The sequence below is a fragment of the Sphaerodactylus townsendi genome, linkage group LG04 (assembly GCF_021028975.2).
Source record: "Sphaerodactylus townsendi isolate TG3544 linkage group LG04, MPM_Stown_v2.3, whole genome shotgun sequence".
In the NCBI taxonomy this organism is placed as follows: domain Eukaryota; kingdom Metazoa; phylum Chordata; class Lepidosauria; order Squamata; family Sphaerodactylidae; genus Sphaerodactylus; species Sphaerodactylus townsendi.
Genome location: NC_059428.1, coordinates 70,149,299 through 70,168,667, shown reverse-complemented (window position 1 = coordinate 70,168,667; position 19,369 = coordinate 70,149,299). Strand labels below are relative to the sequence as shown.

The 19,369-nt window shown below is 42.2% G+C and overlaps 1 protein-coding gene across 5 annotated transcripts in view; it reads left to right on the top strand.

Moving 5' to 3' along the window:
• PRDM15 (PR/SET domain 15) overlaps nucleotides 1–19,369 on the top strand; it is a 48,667-nt gene that overhangs the window by 22,172 nt on the left and 7,126 nt on the right. For all 5 annotated transcript variants that reach the window (XM_048493729.1, XM_048493728.1, XM_048493727.1 and 2 more), the window contains 13 exons: nucleotides 1,901–2,079; nucleotides 3,260–3,354; nucleotides 4,790–4,877; nucleotides 5,213–5,380; nucleotides 6,515–6,609; nucleotides 7,698–7,829; nucleotides 8,716–8,850; nucleotides 10,587–10,750; nucleotides 11,509–11,588; nucleotides 12,476–12,595; nucleotides 13,872–14,003; nucleotides 15,987–16,070; nucleotides 16,189–16,364. In XM_048493729.1, coding sequence (XP_048349686.1) covers nucleotides 1,901–2,079; nucleotides 3,260–3,354; nucleotides 4,790–4,877; nucleotides 5,213–5,380; nucleotides 6,515–6,609; nucleotides 7,698–7,829; nucleotides 8,716–8,850; nucleotides 10,587–10,750; nucleotides 11,509–11,588; nucleotides 12,476–12,595; nucleotides 13,872–14,003; nucleotides 15,987–16,070; nucleotides 16,189–16,364 — 1,648 coding nt within the window. The remainder of the gene's footprint in view (nucleotides 1–1,900; nucleotides 2,080–3,259; nucleotides 3,355–4,789; nucleotides 4,878–5,212; nucleotides 5,381–6,514; nucleotides 6,610–7,697; nucleotides 7,830–8,715; nucleotides 8,851–10,586; nucleotides 10,751–11,508; nucleotides 11,589–12,475; nucleotides 12,596–13,871; nucleotides 14,004–15,986; nucleotides 16,071–16,188; nucleotides 16,365–19,369) is intronic.

The window sequence follows — 19,369 nt, the reverse complement described above, 5'->3', positions numbered from 1 at the left end:
CAGCCCCGCCTACCTCACAAGGTGTCTGCTGTGGAGAGGGGAAGGGAAAGCAATTGTAAACCACTTTGAGGCTCCTTAAAGGTTGTATATATTGTATGTGGAATCTGTGTTGTGCACCACCCAGAGCCCTCCGGGGGTTGGGCGGTATAAAAATCCCATACCTACATACCTACCTACCTACCTACCTACATACATACATACAAAAAGCGAGGTATGAAAAACCAACTCTTATTTTTTTGAAAGTTCATAACCTGATTATATTAACTGGTTTTATTTTATATAATGCCTTAAAGTAATTTTACATTTAACCTTTATTGAGAGTAGATCATAGCTCTTCACTAATTGCTAATTTTCAGTGTTAGTATATTTCTAAATAAGGTGTCCCATGTAGATGACTTCCAGATCATCCAGAAAGTTGGGCCTGACCCAGGAACTCTGGGCCCTTCAGGTGTTCTGATCTATCTAATAGAGATCCAAATTGGGAATTCTGGTCAACAAACTTTCTAGGGGATATTCTTTCAAGAGTCAAAGCTCACTTTGTCAGATACTTGATGAAGGGAGTTTTGAGTCTCGAAGTTTGTACCCTTTAAATTGTATTAGTCTCTAAGGTGCTACTGGACTTGAATTTTGTTCTTCTGCTGCTGCCATCCTGGCATTTATGGCTATAATCCATAAGTGGGATTAGAATCGTAGAGAGGTATGGACATGGTAAACACTGGTTTCAATCCAATTACTAGTGCTGTTTTATAACTTATGTATATTAGACGTGTTGTTTTTTATCTAATTTAAATGGGGTATACTTTTTTAGTCAAATATGTATTTAACTGTGAGAACTGCTGCAAATGGGCAGGGAAACACATTCCACATGCAGATTAAATTGTGTGTGTGTAAAATGCCATCAATTTGCAACCAATTTATGGTGACCTCATAGGAATTTCAAGGCAACAGACATTCAGAAATGCCATTATCTGCCTCTGTGTGGACTGAAAGAGTTCTGAGAGAACTGGGATTGGCTCAGGGTCAGCCAGCAGGCTACATGTGGCAGAATGGAGAATCAAATAAACATCTGTCACTGCAGATTATATTATGGCACATTTGGGGGTCAATTTAGTCAAAAGGAAACAGAGTACCTCCAAGGAGAAGCTTCCCATGTAAAGAGTCCTTAAAGAAGTGAATCCCTCCATATGAATCCCTCCTCAAAGAAGTGAATCCCTCCATATGAGTACTGAAATGTTACATTTTAGTGAGAAGATGTGTCATGTCCCTGGACTGTTCAATAACAAGACTCTATATTCAGTTGATTTCTTTATTGTGAAACAGTATCAGGAATAAGACTTCTGTTAGACTTCATTTAGACTTCTGCTGTCAGAACTAAGAATAACCAGCATTGCAGCCACCATTACACCACTCATCATCCCCCATGTCATGTTACTGCATCCCTGACTACCAGTTCCCAAGAGGGGATGGCACCCATCCAGTCCCACAGTCCAGAGAAGAAAAAATCTCCCCCCTCCCCCTGCCCTGGTCAAGACAACCTACATTCCACACTACTGGCAGAGCTACAACAGCAAGTGTCTAATGAGCTGATAAGGCCTGAGAAGCAAAGCAGAAAAACAGAAGAACAGCAGTGAGGGGAAATGAAAGGAAAAGGGTTCCCACATCCCGGGCAGGAGACATGGCAGGATCAAACAGGCTGATCATGACAGGATTACACCAGCATATTGCATCAACGGTCTAACCTGCTTCAAAAAGTTGTCCAAATACAAGATGATAGTTGTAAAGCATGCTGATTCTATTAAGAAATTTGGATTTAGAAATAATATATAGTAACTATCTCCCAAGACATTCCTTTCACAGCATTGTTGAACCTTTTTGATGTGATTTCTTTCCAATTTGGTAGGTATCCTCATCATCAAAGCTCTATGTCCCTCAAGAGAAGTTTAATCCTTTCTAGTAGGCATGGGATACGGCGAAAGCTGATTAAGCAACTTGGAGAACACAAACGGGTATATCAGTGTAACATCTGCAGTAAGATGTTCCAGAACAGCAGCAACCTCAGCAGACACATCCGCTCTCATGGTGGGTCGAAGCTGGTTTTCTTTTTGGACCTTCCACAGCTAATTGTTGCAGCAGATCTATAACCTAACAGATGAAAATAAAACGAGAGTCAGTGATAGATAATTGAGATATTAGTTAGGTGGACCTACTGCAGATTTTTTTTCCATTCCAATTACTAGTAAAGACAATTTTCCAAAGCTCAAAGAGAATCTCCTGGTATTTCAAAAGCAAAAATTGGTCATCTTTTCCTGTTATGTGTTGATGTGTTTTAATTGATTAGGACTTGAATAGTTAATAAAGCTGCAGGTTTATAAAGCTGCAGGTTTATATACATGTTGAACCATGCATATGTAGGTATCAAGGAGTCAGTGTGTAGTTATTCTTAATTTTTTAATAATTATTTAATAATGAATTTTTTAAAATAAAATGTATAAACCAAAATTGGATCAGAAAGTTAACTAAGAGCTTTACTGGTTAATAATGAAAACATGTGATGGTGGTGCATTTGCTGTGACTTCCAACAAGAGTTTGGGGATTTATGATCCAAACTTCATATCATGGTTTAGCTGATTCAATACTTTCCCTAGCTAGTGCATACTGGGTAGTATGCATGAAGTATCTAATGACAAGCAACATAACTTCCCCAACCATTTAGGGCTTAAAAAACACACACCCAGACTGTCAACAACTTTTAACATCAAAAGTATCGCTGCTGGCTACACACTCTCCTACGCCACTACTCTTTTGTAGACTTCAGTAACCACTAATAATTTTTGGAGGTAGGGTTGTTTTTGGCTTCTTGTGCTCCATTATTTCAGGTTGCTAACAGTTCATAAAAGCATTAAAAGATACATCATAAAAACAATTTAAATGTCATCTAGTATTGGTCTTGCAGCTTCAAAGATAATCAGTGCAGAATTTCACTTATGTAGTTAACCAAGAAGTACTAATGTGAATGTTTTATTTATGGTCCATAATTATAATTATAAACATTATACAACACAGTAGCAATCAGATGCAATATCATCATAACTGCATAATCTTCTCTTACTATTTGAGACTATTACATAACCATTTTGTCTGTCTTTCCTTACCTTTAAACGTTGTTTATTTTTTATTTTTAGGCCGCCTAGTTATTTTTGAAATTTTCATGTGGTGAAATGAGTAACTTGACTTTGTCTGTTCTAATTTGATTCCACAGGTGACAAATTATTTAAATGTGAAGAGTGTGCCAAGCTTTTTAGTCGCAAAGAGAGTCTGAAGCAACACGTTTCCTATAAACACAGTAGGAATGAGGTTGGTATAGTGAGCAAAGGGGGAAAGATGCAATAACACTGGACAAAATCTCCTGATTGGTATTTACTTTCAGAATAGGCACACCTTTCTAAGTCAGTGATGTAACTCTGCTTAGGATTGTACTGATTGTCCTTGGACAAATCTGGGAATTCTACATTAGGAACTGAGAACCATGGTCTATGATACAAAAATAAGAAAATCTGTGACACAGTGCATTGAAAAAGCAATTTGGGTGGTGAGGAGAGCTCTAAAAGTACCGTATATACTTAGTACCGTATAAGTCGATTTTTTCAGCACATTTTTTGTGCTGAAAAAGCCCCCCTCAACTTATACACGAGTCAGCTGTATTTTAAAAAATATCTTAGGGTTTTTACTTTGTCAGCCTCCAGGGGGCACAGTTTTTAGTCTAGCAGCATCAAATTTTCAGGATATCATCAGGTGACAACTTCTGATGATACCTGCCAAGTTTGGTAAAGTTTGGTTCAGGGGGTCCAAAGTTATGGACCCCCAAAGGGGGTGCCCCCATCCCCCATTGTTTCCAATGGGAGTTAATAGTAGATGGGCCTACATTTTGAGGGTCCATAACTTTGGACCCCTTAAATCAAACTTCATTAAACCTGGGTGGTATCATCAGGATAATCTCTTGCTGATACCAGCCAGGTTTGGGGATGTTTGGTTCAAGGAGTTCAAAGTTATGGACCCCCAAAGTGGGTGCTCCCATCCACCATTATTTCCAATGGAAGCTAATAGTAGATGGGGCTACCCTTTTGAGGGTCCATAACTTTGGACCCCCTGAACCAAACTTCACCAAACCTGGGTGGTATCATCAGGAGGATTTCCTAAAGATACTCTGAAATGTTGGTACTGCTAACATAAACATTCCTTCCCGGACAGGTTGTTTGAATGTCCCTTCTAAAATGACACCTGCCATGTGCAATTTAAAAAAATATGTACACTAAAAATAATGAACTATTCTTTTAAAAAGCAGGGTAGTTTTGAGTCACAGTGAACAGGCATGTTCATTCCAGTTTTTATTGTAAGATCCATTGTTTAAAACCTATCCTTACAAAAAAAAGCTAAGGTTTTTGTACTTCTAAAGTTATTGTTGATACCATATCGTTCTTGTTGACCCTCTTTTCCACTTACAGAGCTAGTTTACTGTTTTTCTTTGAAATAAATATTCAAAAACATTTAACCTACTGATGCCTCAATTAATGTAATTTTATTGGTATCTTTATTTTTGAAATTTGCCAGTAGCTGCTGCATTTCCCACCCTTGACTTATACGCGTGTCAATAAGATTTCCCAGTTTTTTGTGGTAAAATTAGGTGCCTCGACTTATATGCAGGTTGACTTATACATGAGTATATATGGTAAATACTGTGATAGCATGTTATTCGTACTTTCTTTTCAGTTTTTTACCTTTTTATCCCCAGGTTGACAGTGAATACAGGTACAGGTGTGCTACATGTGAAAAAGCTTTTCGGATAGAGAGTGCGTTAGAATTCCACAATTGTAGGACAGGTATGTTCATAATCAGATTTCCATAAACTAAGTTTAATAACTATAGTCCAGAACTTTTCTTTGTGAGCAGTTCAGAAGTACAAAAGCAATATTAATAGGCAAAATATGTTCAGCTCCAGCTGATCGTAATAAAATGGAATAATGCGTGGACAATTTCTCTATCTCTTATATTCCACTTTGCTATAATGTACTGAATTATAAGAGCAAATTGCTTGTTGGCTTTGAGGGACAGTCCTGTCCAGATGTGCAGGCATGATTTGATTAGCACATTCTTAGAAAGTACTAAATGTAAATATTACATTTTGGCTCTATTTTTTCGTCTCCTTTTCTTGCAGATGACAAGACATTTCAGTGTGAGATGTGTTTCAGATTCTTTTCTACAAACAGCAATCTCTCAAAACACAAAAAGAAACACGGGGACAAGAAATTCGCCTGTGAGATCTGTAACAAGTTGTTTTACCGGAAAGATGTCATGTTGGATCACCAGAGACGACACCTGGAAGGTAAGTACATTTGTAATCTTGGAACTTGACTTGGTGATGGAGGTTGAGATTTGAGCAAATGCTTTCCCTTGTATCTGAAACAACAGTTACAGGAATCTAGCCTACCTTAAATACATAGGGCAGCCCCATCCAAGAGGCTAGGCTGTGTTGCTCCCACAGAGGCTTCCTGGCAGCATGGGGAGGCTTGAAGAGTGAAAAAGCCTCCCCATGACTGAGAAGCCCCCATTGGGTTTCCTAGACTACACCACCTGTTTTGGTGCTGTAAGTCTGAATTTCCAGCCACCAGCATACGACAGTGAATATGCAGGGAATAGCAGGGGAGCTGGGACACTGGCAACATGTCTGGTGCCACATCCCTGTGCCAGAGAGGGCCGTGACAGCCATACACTGGGGATTCGCCCCTCCACCAGGGCAAGCGCCCCAGGGAGGGCAAATCCACTGTAGCGACCGTGTGCTACTCCCACGGGCAGATTCAGCCCTCCCTTTGGATGGGGCCATTCGTTATCTGCACTGACAATTTATTGCTGGATTTGCTTGCACTTGAATTACAACTGCCTGGGAAGCCTGAAAGAGATGGTGATGATGAAGAATAGTGTGCTGATTTCCATCCTGCATAGTGGAATAGAGTTTCTTTTGAAAGATGTGTACTCATTGTAAGAGTATGGGGCAGGTGCTGCTCCTTTTCAGCTTGGTGTGGAGGCAAAAGTTTTTCCACTCAGGGGTATGTGAAGATCATACAGAAATGGAACACTTTTCTGTTGAAGCCATTCTCTGGTTTCCCTATGAGCTCAGATTCTTTGTCCTTGAATAACCTATAAATAAGAGGATAAAAAAATATAATTTTTTACTATATTTTCCGTATGGTTTCAGCCTGTGCATTTATGTCATTTATTGTTATATGCTGAAGGGTCACAACAGTCTGGGCTAAGACACTGTCTCTGAGTCCCACCTGTTCATTTATGTGCCGACCTATAAATGAGCAATGTTGATAGTGTACACATTTTCAAGCATTGTTTTCATTTGCATTGTAGTTATTTATATGTTTATATATTTTTTAAAATCCATAGGTATAAGTAGACAGCATGGTTTATTTTATATTTATTCTTTATTTTTGGTGGGAACTGTTACCTTAAGGCGTGAGGCGTGTAAAAAGAGAGGACTTTGAGCACAACACAGACAACCTGGTCCGCTACAAGAAGGAGCCATCTGGCTGCCCTGTGTGTGGAAAGGTAGGATGCAGTGGCTTACAACAGTGGGAGCTTTTACTTCAATGACTGCTCACACAGGGGTTTTGTCATTGCAAATTAAAATTGATATATCAATTCAAAAATTCAAACTTTTTTTTTTACTAAACCTGATTTAAGGATTTGCCAATAACGTTGCTTTGAGAAATGGGAAGAAATTGTGAATACTTCTTCATTAAGATTCACAGTCTAAACATTTATAGCAGTCTGGGGAGGTGAGCTATGCTGCAGCTGAGGACGGTGCAGCAACATCTTAGCTGAGTTGTCTCCAAAGCAGTTTGCAGTGCTGTAGAAGCTCCAGGAAAGCAGAGCAGTAGTGATGGTATGGAGAGGGTGGGCCCTAATGGACAGGATGTCTGTCATCCATCAGGGAGGTGAAGGTATGAGGAAGAAGAGAGCCAGCTAAGCCAGCTGAGCGGCAGGAAAGGGGCAGGAGCAGGCAGATGAGCTCCCAGCTGCCATCCGATCCTCGGCCCCAGAAAGGGACGAAGAGAAGGCTGGGAGACAGTCCAAAACCCAGAGGGGGGAAACCGATACCCAAGACTGAGACGTATGATAGCTAACCCCCCAGGAAGGACCTGCCCCAGTGCACAGCCATCTCCAGACCCATCAAAGAGCTGTTCTGCCACAGGAAGCATGCTCCCAGAGAAAGGGTCAGCCAGTTAGCATTACACAATCCCTGGGGTACTGCCTGGAGGAACATCCCCTTTGGTGTCCCCACAAGCCCCTGGGCAGAGGTACACCATCGCAGAAACTGCACTAGTGTCCCTATGTTGTGCTCCCACGCTGTTCCCTGGCACTGGTGTATGTGTACCAGCGCCATCATAAATACCCTTTATAGTGGTGCATAGGATATTTACAGCGGCGCCAGGATCATGCCACCTCCACAGCACCTCCCCCCATCCTTTGGATTGTGCTGTGAGTCACTTCTGTGATAGTATGATGAAGGTAGAACTAAGAATTTTATTACGTGTGACTTAATTTCATTTTAAATAATGAACAAAAACTGCTTGACTTTTTCATATTTAACAGGAAAATAGCATTAATCCACTAAACTGTTTTTCTTTTTAAAGATATTTTCTTGTAGGAGCAATATGAACAAGCATCTCCTTACTCACGGAGATAAGAAATACACCTGTGAGATTTGTGGTCGTAAATTCTTCAGGGTAGATGTACTGAGGGACCATATTCACGTTCATTTTAAGGTATTGTGTTAATTTATTTATGTACTTCACTGATAACTTGCTTTTCTCTCTGGCACGGACCCTCCTTTTCTCCTTCATTTTATGCTTGTAACAACACTACGGGATAGGTTTGGTTTAGAGTGAGTGGCCCAAAGAGGTGTAGCTCCAAGGGGGAGGGGAGGCGACTCACCAGGTGCATGCCCACGTGGGGGTGAGGTGGGGGCATTCCAGGGAGAGACGGGGCGTTCCGAGGCGGGATGAGGGCGAAGGATGCACCAGTGCATTGTGGGGGGTGGGCAAGCAAGCAAGGTGAGCGGGGGGGGCGAGCGAGCGAGGCAAGCAGGTAAGCGGGCGAGCGAGTGGGCGGGGGAGCGAGTGGGCGGGCGGGCAAGTGAGTGGGGGTGAGCAAGTGAACATGGGGGCGGGAGCGAGCGGGTGGCGGGGGGGCAAGCAAGTGGGCGGCGAGTGGGCGGCGAGTGGGCGGGCGGGAAAGCGGCGGGGGAGTGGGGGTGAGCGGGCGGGGGGCGGGGGGGCGGGCGAGCGAGTAAGATGTGGTAAAAATCTGTAGATACAGATTATTAAGGGATATACAGAAGCATGATTATGATTAAAGGCCACCAAAAAAACCAGATAGCAAAGCTTTTTCCATGTATCTTTGTAATACTAGGCAAGAAACTGGTATTTTATTCAGATTTGTCATCTGAAATCAGGCAGAAGAGCAATTAGCCACACTCTGGACAATTCTGTCTTGTTATTAACAGAAGCTCAACTAAAAAGCAAGTGGAGGTGTCCTTTATCTCAGTTGCTGAGGAATTGGCTTGTATTAGCATGGTAGAAACTTTATAACTGGGTCAGCTTTGATTTTTTGGTTGGCTAAGGTTTGAGTTTAAACCTCCACTCTGTGTAGGACATTGCAATAATGGATGACCACCAAAGGGAAGAATTCATTGGCAAAATTGGAATCTCTTCTGAGGAAAATGATGAAAATTCAGATGGCAGTGTGGATTCCGAGCCTCACAAGTATAGCTGCAAAAGGTGCCAGGTAGCTTTACTCCTTTCAAATGTTTTGTGGAGGCATGGGGTGGAAGAGTTGAGAAATGTCAAAAATAGTTAAGAGTCTGCCACATTCTCTAATCAAGAGACCTGTGTGTTCCGCCGCGTGTACATTGGAGCTTTGCACGGCCAGGCTGCAGCATTCATGCCAACATTCATTCATGAGCTGCTTCTAAGGCAAACTTTTCATCAAACAAACCTTTCTCATTGCAGCATTGTGAGGTTCCTTCAAAGCATCCTCTGTGATCCTTGCCTTCTTGCCTCACATTCTTAGACCTTTTTGTTCTGTACTGCTGTCTATGTAATGTCCCTTTGCGTCCCTGTCTCAATATTCTGCATATCTATGGATGAATTTCTGTAACTTGGTCTCATTTAAGGTTCAATCCATCTTCACTTCTGGGGATCTGGTGTGAATTTCCCTCAAAGGAGCAAAACTTCAGGAGCACAGAAGGATCTGTCCACCCCTTCCCTTCCCTTCACCATTTTACGATTATTATTTTTTGTTCCCAGTGTCAGCAGAGACCAGGGCAAAAAGTTTTTTTTTCAAGGACCATACTATTGCACTCCTGCAGTCTTGCAATTTGGTGGCCCTGGCAAATGTGCTCCCAATTCTGCCCTTAGGAAAATCATGGGAGCACAATTGTCATATTTCTAATTTGCAAGATCGCACCAGTGCTTTCCTAAGACACCCTATGACACCCTATGACACTTTATAATTGCTGGTTAGAATCCTTAAAGTCCTTAGAGTGCCCTACTGCTATCCAAACAGCTCAGTGACCACTTACAGAATTGGCAGAATGACAAGAAATATCTAGAGAATTGGCAGAATGACAAGCTGGAGACCAGAATTGTGCTCTAGTTACTGATTCTGACACTTAGGCCCCTTCCGCATACGCAAAATAATGCGTTTTCAAATCACAACTGTTTGCAAGTGGATTTTGCTATTCCGCACAGCTTCAAAGAGCACTGAAAGCAGTTTGAAAGTACATTATTCTGCATGTGCGGAATGAGCCTCTGAGAAGGTTCACTAAGAGGTAGAATCACTGCACAGAGTACAGTTCTGAGTTTTAGTTAGCAGTACTGCTTTTTAAGGAAAAATGTCCAAGTGCACTTGTGAACTCACAACTACAGACCCCTTAGCTGTTAGCAGCTTTGGATTCCTGAAGGTTCTCTGAAAGAAATGCTGTGAAAGGTTTTATTTCCATCCCCATGGGTAAGATGATAATTCTGTAAGGGTCCAGCTAACTCCAATGCTTTATAATTAAAATATAACACTATCTGTTGAACACCTGAGTTGTATACTGACTGCATTATGTGCAATATATGTTGGGATGTGGTTTCCAGAACTCTTGTTTTTAATTTTTAATTTTGTTTTGTATAATGTTCACGTTTCTTAAATACTTATTTTGATTATAAAGCATTGAAGTCAGCTGAACTGTTATAGAAGTATCGACATACCGGGGGCAAGTTTATCCCCCTTTTTTCTATATTCACTGATAAGATGCCCTTCTCTCAAAGGTATAGTTGTTTCCTAAGTAAATAACATTCCAAGCCAATATATTAGCTTAGGATTCATTGCCACAAATTAAATAAAATCTAGATAGCACATATCTGATTGTTGGTTGCTTTTACTATTTACCACAAAATTGTATTAATTTGTGGTTGCTGTTTGCAAAATTTTCTCTTTCCAGTATGTGATTCACTCACTGTTATTTCATTCTTTAGTTAACATTTGGCCGAGGAAAGGAATATTTGAAACACATCATGGAAGTTCACAAGGAGAAGGGATATGGCTGTAGCATCTGCAATAGACGTTTTGCTTTGAAGGCAACTTACCATGCACACATGGTAATTCATCGAGAGAATCTGCCTGACCCCAATGTGCAGAAGTAAGCAGATGTATCTGAGAAAACAAAATTAAGGATGTAATGTTGCCATCTATGCATGGGCAAATATGATTAACTTTGTTTGAACTTGGGCACCAGAAAGCGGATTGCAACCTATTTCCTAGAGATGTTGCAAAACAGCAAATAAGAACAGACATACAGGGAATAATGGGCTAGTGCTTATTTCACTTCATCTTGGGATTTCTACTTACATTTTGACGACCTTAGGTCTGTTATTTAGGCTGGTTTTGCTCATGAGCACCAGGGCCAGCATCACCATTGTCTTGCCACTACCATGCACAGGAAATATAATTCCTGTCCCCCTAGCATCCATTTCCAACCTGCTGACAGAAGATGGAAGAAGAGAGCAATTTTGTCCACAGGAACTTCTGGGTCCTTGTGGCTGTTACTTCACATGAATCTCTTGACCCTGAGAATGGCTGCTCGGGGATAGCTAGGAAGACTGGCAGTCCTTGGGCTGGATCTAAACTATATCTATTGAAATTTAGTAGTCATTCATGATAGGAAACGTTAAAAGTAACAATGTAGAATCAGTGAGCCTCCTCAAGGGATATTCTAGTAGGCAGTTGGACAGATGTACTGAAAGGGTTTTTCTGAATAATTCCAAGGTGCAAAGGTATTGTATGCTTTGAACATGTATTTAAAATGTTTTTTTCAAATTAAAGTACAAGTGCAAGATCATAGACTTTCAGTTAATCAGAAAAAAGATATCACTAGCTGATCTTTATTTCCCATTTTAGATACATCCATCCATGTGAAATCTGTGGAAGGATTTTTAACAGCATAGGGAATTTAGAGCGGCATAAACTTATTCATACAGGTAGACTCATTTTTTAAATTATTTTCTTAATAACAAAGGTTCCCTTCTGCTATTTGTTTTTTTTATGTACTGTTTTGTTATTCTGTACCTTTTCCATAGGGAAAATACATTGTAATGACTCATTCATCTGTTGAGGTGATTGTAATTCTGCACCAAATGCCCCAAACCCTTTTGTTGGGGAGGACCCCTTCAGATTCCCTCAGTCACAGTAGCTGTGGCCTGATTGGGCTATAAAGCAGGTCTAACTGAAGGAATCATATTGTACATTCCATTATGCAGCATGTGTTGATCTTCCCACACTAAATGTCTCTGCTGTGTTGCCTCTCATCACAGCAAGGAGGAGTAGGTAGAATGGCTGAAGTGGAGCAGAAGTAGCTAGGAGTCACAGAAGTCAAACTACCTGGGTCTTGGCCAGAGTAGCCAAGGAAAACTAGCTCTCCCAGGCATTCCAGCTAGATGGGGTGTTCTGTTCTCCTAGGCATGGAAGCATTTCTGTAACAGTTCTGTTCCTTCTAGGATCTCTATGTACAGTGTGACGGAGTACATTTCTATTTGAAAACAACCCACATAGTTTGCTTCAGTCACTCTCGAACTGGTTTTTTTAACCTACCTCTTGCTGTTCTCTTTTTTTTTTTGCTTATTTTTCATCACTTTTTAGGAAACCTTTCTTACAGCTACTCTGAAATATCTCTGCAGCTTTCTCTGTCCTTTTCTGCTTCACCTGCTATTGTATGTGTCCTTTTACAATTCTTTATCTTGGAAGCATGCATACTTGTTTTATAAAAAGTGCTGGAAGGAGCACTTTTTGATTTACTTGCACTCAACGTTTGTGTTCTTTCCTCTGGTATGTTGTTTATATAGCAGTCTGTTTTCTTTGTTTTTATAAGGTGTGAAAAGTCATGCCTGTGAACAATGTGGTAAGTCATTTGCGAGGAAGGATATGTTAAAAGAACATATGAGAGTCCATGATAATATCCGAGAATACCTGTGCGCAGAATGTGGCAAAGGTATGGGTATTCCTTCATATCTTTAAATATCTGTGATTTGCATAAAACTGCCATTGTTGAATTTTGAGTCTGCATTAATAATTAGGAAGGTTCTCTATGCATGATTTGGAACCATGCTTTTTTAACACTGATATTATACTGGAAATATTTATTCCTATGGAATTTTACGTCAGCGTAGCTATGCAGCAGAGCACATGTTAACCTATGAAGTCTCATATGCAGGACCCAGTGATATGGAGCCATGTACTGATAGCTTTTTTCCCCTCTTTAAACTTACAAGCATACTGCATATGCTTCAGTAAAAATAAATCAGGGATGCTATAAGTGCATCCCTGAAAACCTGAAAACATATTAGGATCATTCTCAAATAAAGGGGATCATAATGGAGCCCAAGTTTTTAGATGGAGCAATTGGTGTGATGTAGCTGTAGGAAATCTATCATTGTGCACTGCATTAGTTATAGTTGCTTTTAATCACAGAATTGCTTAGTTGTAAACGCTCACCTGAAGAGATGCTATTGCCCGGGATATATCTATTAGAAATATTGTAACTTCTGATTAAATTGGTTGTGGAGTTTAAACATCTTTTAATATTTTACATTTATTTGCAAGGAAGTACCATTGATTTTGGTGAATCTTAGTGAATTTTGGTGAATCTTATTTTTTCAGTGATTAATTCATTAATTAAAACATTGTGAAGGAAGGTTTAGCCTCCCTACCCCTGCACTGGTTTCTTGACATCAAGCGGATCCCCCTTGTTTTCTGTATGTTTCCTCCAAACAGCATCCCCACGTTATTGGCATTAGAGTACAATATTATTTCACCTCTCCTAGTGCTACAGTCACTCTTTGACTTGGTGTGTGGCTCTTCGCTGTTATTTAGCAATTAAAAATGCTTGAGAAATGCTTTTACAGGTCTTCCAGCATCTCCTGTAGCTAGATCCTAAATGCTGCATCTGAATTACTTTAAAGACACTTGACAGAGACTACATGCAGAGTGCCACAGTTCATTTTTGAAAGACAGGTTTCAAAACCTCTCAGCAATCTTTCATTACTCTTTTTCATGGTTTTATGAAGGTTTTATATGGATTGTTTTGCAAAACAAGCCGCAGCACGAAGGCAGCTTGAAATTTGAAGAGACATTTTGTACTTTTCTCCGGGAGGTGGCCATTGGCTGAAAACATTAGCATGCAGAGTCTTTTTCTTGAGTGCTGCTCAGGGGAAGAGTGATGACACGGCTTCACAACCAGGCCTCAACTTAAGCTTTGTTGTTTACAGGCATGAAAACAAAACATGCATTGCGCCATCACATGAAACTACACAAAGGGATAAAAGAGTATGAATGCACGGAGTGCCATCGGAAATTTGCACAAAAAGTCAACATGCTGAAGCACTACAAAAGACATACAGGTGAGCCTGTTGCCAGGAATCCATTGAACAAACTAAGCTAAATTGCCTGGAGGTCCATCCGAGAATATTATGCTATTTCCCTAACTGATGTCATTGTACAGTACAGTCATTCTATAGTGACATCAGTGACTTATTATATCCTTGTCTTAATCATGTTTCCTAAGAAAATACAGCTGAGTTCATCTTTCTGGAAAACGTGCATAGTGTTGTACCTTAGTAACTGACGTGGCCATATTTTACTTGCCAGCAATTTACCTGGTACTAGCTAATCTCCTTTATGGAATTCCCAGGTAGCTATGGAGGAAGTAAAGACAGACAAATACATACAATTTGGAGTGTAGATAGGTCAATAGTGGATGACTTTGCTAATGCTTTTTACCAAATGCACCTAGGTAAATTATTTTCCCCACACATGTTTACAATATAAAGAACTACTAGCATGCATGGCATAGTTGATAAAGAGAGGAAGCTGAAGGAAGATTTCAACACAAATACCCCAAGGGCTATGCATCAGAGCATTTGGGGGCATGTGAAAAAAAATGTAATGGATTTGCTAATATGGGGGTACAATTTTAGGGGAAATGGGTTGCCAAGGGGTATGCAAGTGAAAAAAGGTTGGGAACCACTGATGTAAATTGTGAATGTGAAGAACTGTCAGCCGTAATGGATGTGATGAGATGCTTTGGCTCAGAAGTGCTGCTATGTAGTCTTTGCTAGCGAATCCCACAGTCATTAGCCTGGTGTTAAGGGGTCCCTCATTTCATGAGTGCTGAAGGTCTAACAAAATGAAACACTATTCCCAAGTCTGCCCTGGGTCTTGTCAAGCAGATGTGAGCTTGGGGTTTGCGATTTACAGTTCATTCCTGGGGCGGAGGTGGATGAGTGGCAAGCGGCAAGCAAAACAGAGAGTAAAATCACTGCAGAGGGCAGTGAAAAGCTCCTATGGGCTGCACCACCCTTTTTGCTGGTGTAAATCCTCACCAGCAAAAGGTCAGTTCTGCCCCCAGGAATGCCCTCATAGGTACCAGCATGGGCTTCTGCACTGGAGGAGTGCTGGTGCCATGACAACATTAACGTCTGGGCATTGCATAGCCATGCAGCTCTTTGGTGCCAGCATAAATGCCCCCACAGTTGTGTGGATGCTACTTGCACCACATGAAATGACACTTAATCTGGCAATGGAGTCACACTGATTCCAAAACCCTCCTCACTCCAACCTCCTGCCATTTAGGATTGGAATGGTAGGTTCTTAGTTGTAATTCTCAGCTAGTTTGAATTGGGATCTTGTATGAAAAGAGGAGGCTGAGGCCTTCCCCCATGTTGCTTTCCTGACCTGAAACTGCTCTGAGGAGATTGCTGTTTATCTTGTTAGTAGTGATATTATACCAATGCTATATTTTTCTGTGGAAAAATGTCTGCCTTGTATTGGTCTTTGTTGATCTATACTGTTATTGTGCTACAAATCATGTTATGATATGAACCATGGACAAAATCCCCAGTGCTTGTGCATGGTCCAGGCTTCTATATGGTGTACTATCTTCTTTACTAACATTATTTAAATCATTTATTTAAACTTAGGACAGAAATTTGTCTGATTTTTTCCCCCAGAAAATGCACATCTCTTCTGCTAGGAAAACTTGCATATGCTGTCAGAAGTTTCCACCGTGGGGAAATAGCAGCTTCCCAGGGCTGTTTCAGGTTGGGAAACTGGCAAGGGGGGATACTATTCCACGCACCGTGACCTTGATCCAATGCCTCCACATGCCTGAGAATCCATGTTTCAACTAGGAATTTCTAGCACATGTCTATTTAGTAGGATCCAGAGTAGACCTGGGAGCTACAGTAGTGCAAATTTAAAACTTTACTAAACCAATCATATATTCATTGTCTTACACAAATTGGGGCTTGCACTGATTTTGAAGAAGACCCAATTGTGCCAATGCAGGGTATCATTTTGAACCTAATGTGTTTTCTGTTTGGCAGGAATCAAAGATTTCATGTGTGAGCTCTGTGGGAAAACGTTTAGTGAAAGGAACACAATGGAGACTCATAAACTTATTCACACAGGTGAATGTTTTCCAAAGTTAACTTACTATTTAAGGATTCTATACCATATAATTCTAAAAACTGTGCACTTTATAGAAATGCAATATTAAAAAGAGCTTTTTGTTTTATTGTTTGCTAGTGGGGAAGCAGTGGACATGTTCAGTGTGTGATAAAAAGTATGTCACTGATTACATGCTCCAGAAACACATCCAGCTGACGCACGATAAGGTAGAAGCTCAGAGTTGTCAGCTCTGTGGAACAAAGGTTTCTACCAGAGCATCAATGAGCCGTCATATGAGGCGAAAACATCCAGAGGTGAGTATGCTGACATCTTAATTCTTGATGATTGTCTGTTGACTTCCAAGCAAGACTCATTAGTTGTATGTTTTTTTGTTCTGAATGTTGCTTTAATGCCGTGGTGGCGAACCTATGGCACTCCAGATGTTCATGGGCTACAATTCCCATCAGCCCCTGCCAGCATGGCCAATTGGCCTTGCTGGCAGGGGCTTATGGGAATTGTAGTTCATAAACATCTGGAGTGCCATAGGTTCATCACCACTTCAATGCATCAGTGACAGTTCGGCAACTTTGATTCATTTTGATGGCTGCCAAAATCTGTTCCTCACACTTTCTCAGTGCTGTTTCTGAGGAGAATGTAACACACTGACAGTATCTGTGGATGAAGGCTAAACATAGTGGACAAAATCCAAAGGCCACAACTAGACATGAAACTTCATACCAGGGGCATGTCTTCATTTTGTAGTATCTGGGAAAGCCAAGAGTAACATGAGAACCTAATTTTCATTGAAACCGCTGTAGCACAGGGAGCGAAGGGTTTCCTTCCTTCTCCCAGGCAGTTTTTCTGTCCCAGAATGGTTCCAGGGAGTATATTTGCCAACAGTTACCCACATCTTCATTTGGCGTTGGAATGGAATGGACCACCAGACATGATTTTTGTTCAGAAAAACTCCCTCTGTGTTGTGGTGGTCTTTCCCAAATCAAGTTTCCCCGGAGCTCTTATGTGGCTTTCCTGGGCACTATAAAATGGAGGTGTGTCCCAAGGGTGAACCTAGGGACAGCATCAGGTCTAGTTCTGCCACAGACTCCCACGTTAGACTGTTTCCTTAAGATGGTCAAATGCTTTTTCTATTGCCCTGATTTTAAGACTATTCCAGAGAACTGTCCTTAGGGATATTTTGAGAGTTTAAGTAATTACCCACTTACAAAATTACATATTTTAGGTCTCCTTATAGCCAGAGGGAAAAAAAGCAGCTGTTTTAGATAACAATATTTTAAAATATGCATTTGAACTAAATGGCACTAAATTTTACATTTTTAAAGTGTTTGTAAAATAATTTTCCCTTGCTTCTGAAATAGTTATTTTGTTCAAAACATGCCAAACACGCCTTTCCGATGCCATCGAGGTAGTTGCTCCCCGGCGCCCTCTGCGCTCCCGATCACGGCTGGCCCCCTGGTATACTGAGGAGCTACGCCGTATGAAACGGGAACTTGGACGGCTAGAGCGAGTGTGGAGGAAATCTCATGACGAGGCTGCACGAACATCTTATAGGACGTTTATGAAGGCCTATGAGATGGCAACGAAGGAGGTGAAGAGGACTTTCTTCTCTTCCTCTTTCACATCTGCTAGCTCTCGCCCTGCACAATTATTTCGTATTATTCGGTCATTGACCTCATTATCTGAGGCTTCTACAAATTGTCAATTGGCTATTAGCTGTGAGGCATTTATGAGCTTTTTCGCAGATAAAGTCATGTTGCTCCGCCAAGACCTTCCTGCCACTTTAGCGACAATAAGTGAACTGGAGGCTCCCTTGCCGTCTTCTGGCCCATGTTTGGCCCAGTTCTCCCTGCTCTCTGAAGCCGCTGTCGACAGGGCCCTGGCTGCTGTTAGACCTACTACCTGTCCTCTGGATCCGTGCCCCTCCTGGCTTATTAAAAAACATGCCAAGCCGGAGTTCTGTCCCCACCTGTTGAGTATCATCAATAGCTCCCTTGAGCAAGGAGTTTTCCCTGGTGGGTTGAAGGAGGCAGTGGTCCGCCCTCTCTTGAAAAGACCATCATTAGATCCTGGAGATCTGGCCAATTACCACCCCATCTCGAATCTTTCGTTTCTGGGGAAGGTAATTGAGAGAGTGGTGTTGGAGCAGCTACAGGGCTTCCTGGAGGACGCATCGGCTTTTGATCCCTTCCAGTCCGGCTTCCGTGCTGGGCATGGGACGGAGACTGTTCTCGTCGCTGTCACAGATATGCCCCATTTGCAACTAGACCGAGGCAGATCGGCTCTGCTGGTATTGCTAGATCTTACCACAGCGTTTGATGTGGTCGACCACGATCTTTTGGCCCACCGCCTGGCCGCTTCCGGGGTGCGGGGCACTGTCCTTGAATGGATTGCCTCGTTTCTCCGGGACCGGACTCAGCAAGTGTGGTGTGGGGACCGAGCCTCCCGAAGGTGCTCGCTTCATTGCGGTGTGTCTCAGGGAGCGCTGCTGTCCCCGCTATTATTTAACATCTATATGTGACCCCTTGCTCAGTTGGTGCGAAGCTTTGGGCTGACGTGCCATCAATATGCTGATGACACTCAGCTTATTCTGTTGATGGAGGGGGGAGTGGTCGCCGCCCCAGCAGCTCTCCAGCATTGTTTGGAGGCGGTAGCTGGTTGGTTACAACAGAGCAGGTTGAAACTGAATCCATCGAAGACGGAGATCCTCTGGCTGGGCCATGAGGGTGAGATCGGGGATTTCCAGCCGCCAGTGTGGGAGGGGGCTATATTGGCACAGGCCTCCTCCGTCCGTGACCTGGGGGTCCACCTGGATTCGTCTCTTTCAATGGAGACCCAGGTGGCCCATGTAACCCGGGTCGCGTTTTTCCATCTTCGCCAAGCACGGCAGCTGGCCCCCTTCCTCTCCCAAAGTGACCTGGCCACTGTGATCCATGCAATGGTCACCTCCAGGCTAGACTATTGCAACTCGCTCTACGCGGGCCTTCCCTTGCGTCTGATCCGGAAACTGGAATTGGTCCAGAATGCAGCGGCTCATGTGCTCACAGGGGGTGCCACCAGAGACCACATCACACCTGTGTTACGCCGCCTGCCGATTGAATTCCGAATCACCTTCAAGGTGCTGGTGTTAACCTTTAAGGCCTCCGGACTTGCGGGATCGTCTTACCCCAAATGTCCCGAACCGGTCTCTGCGCTCGGCAGAGGCCAACTTACTGGTGATCCCTGGCCCCTCAATGATGCGGCTAGCCTCCTTTACAGCCCTGGCCCCGGCCTGGTGGAACGCTCTCCCTCCAGCTGTCAGGGC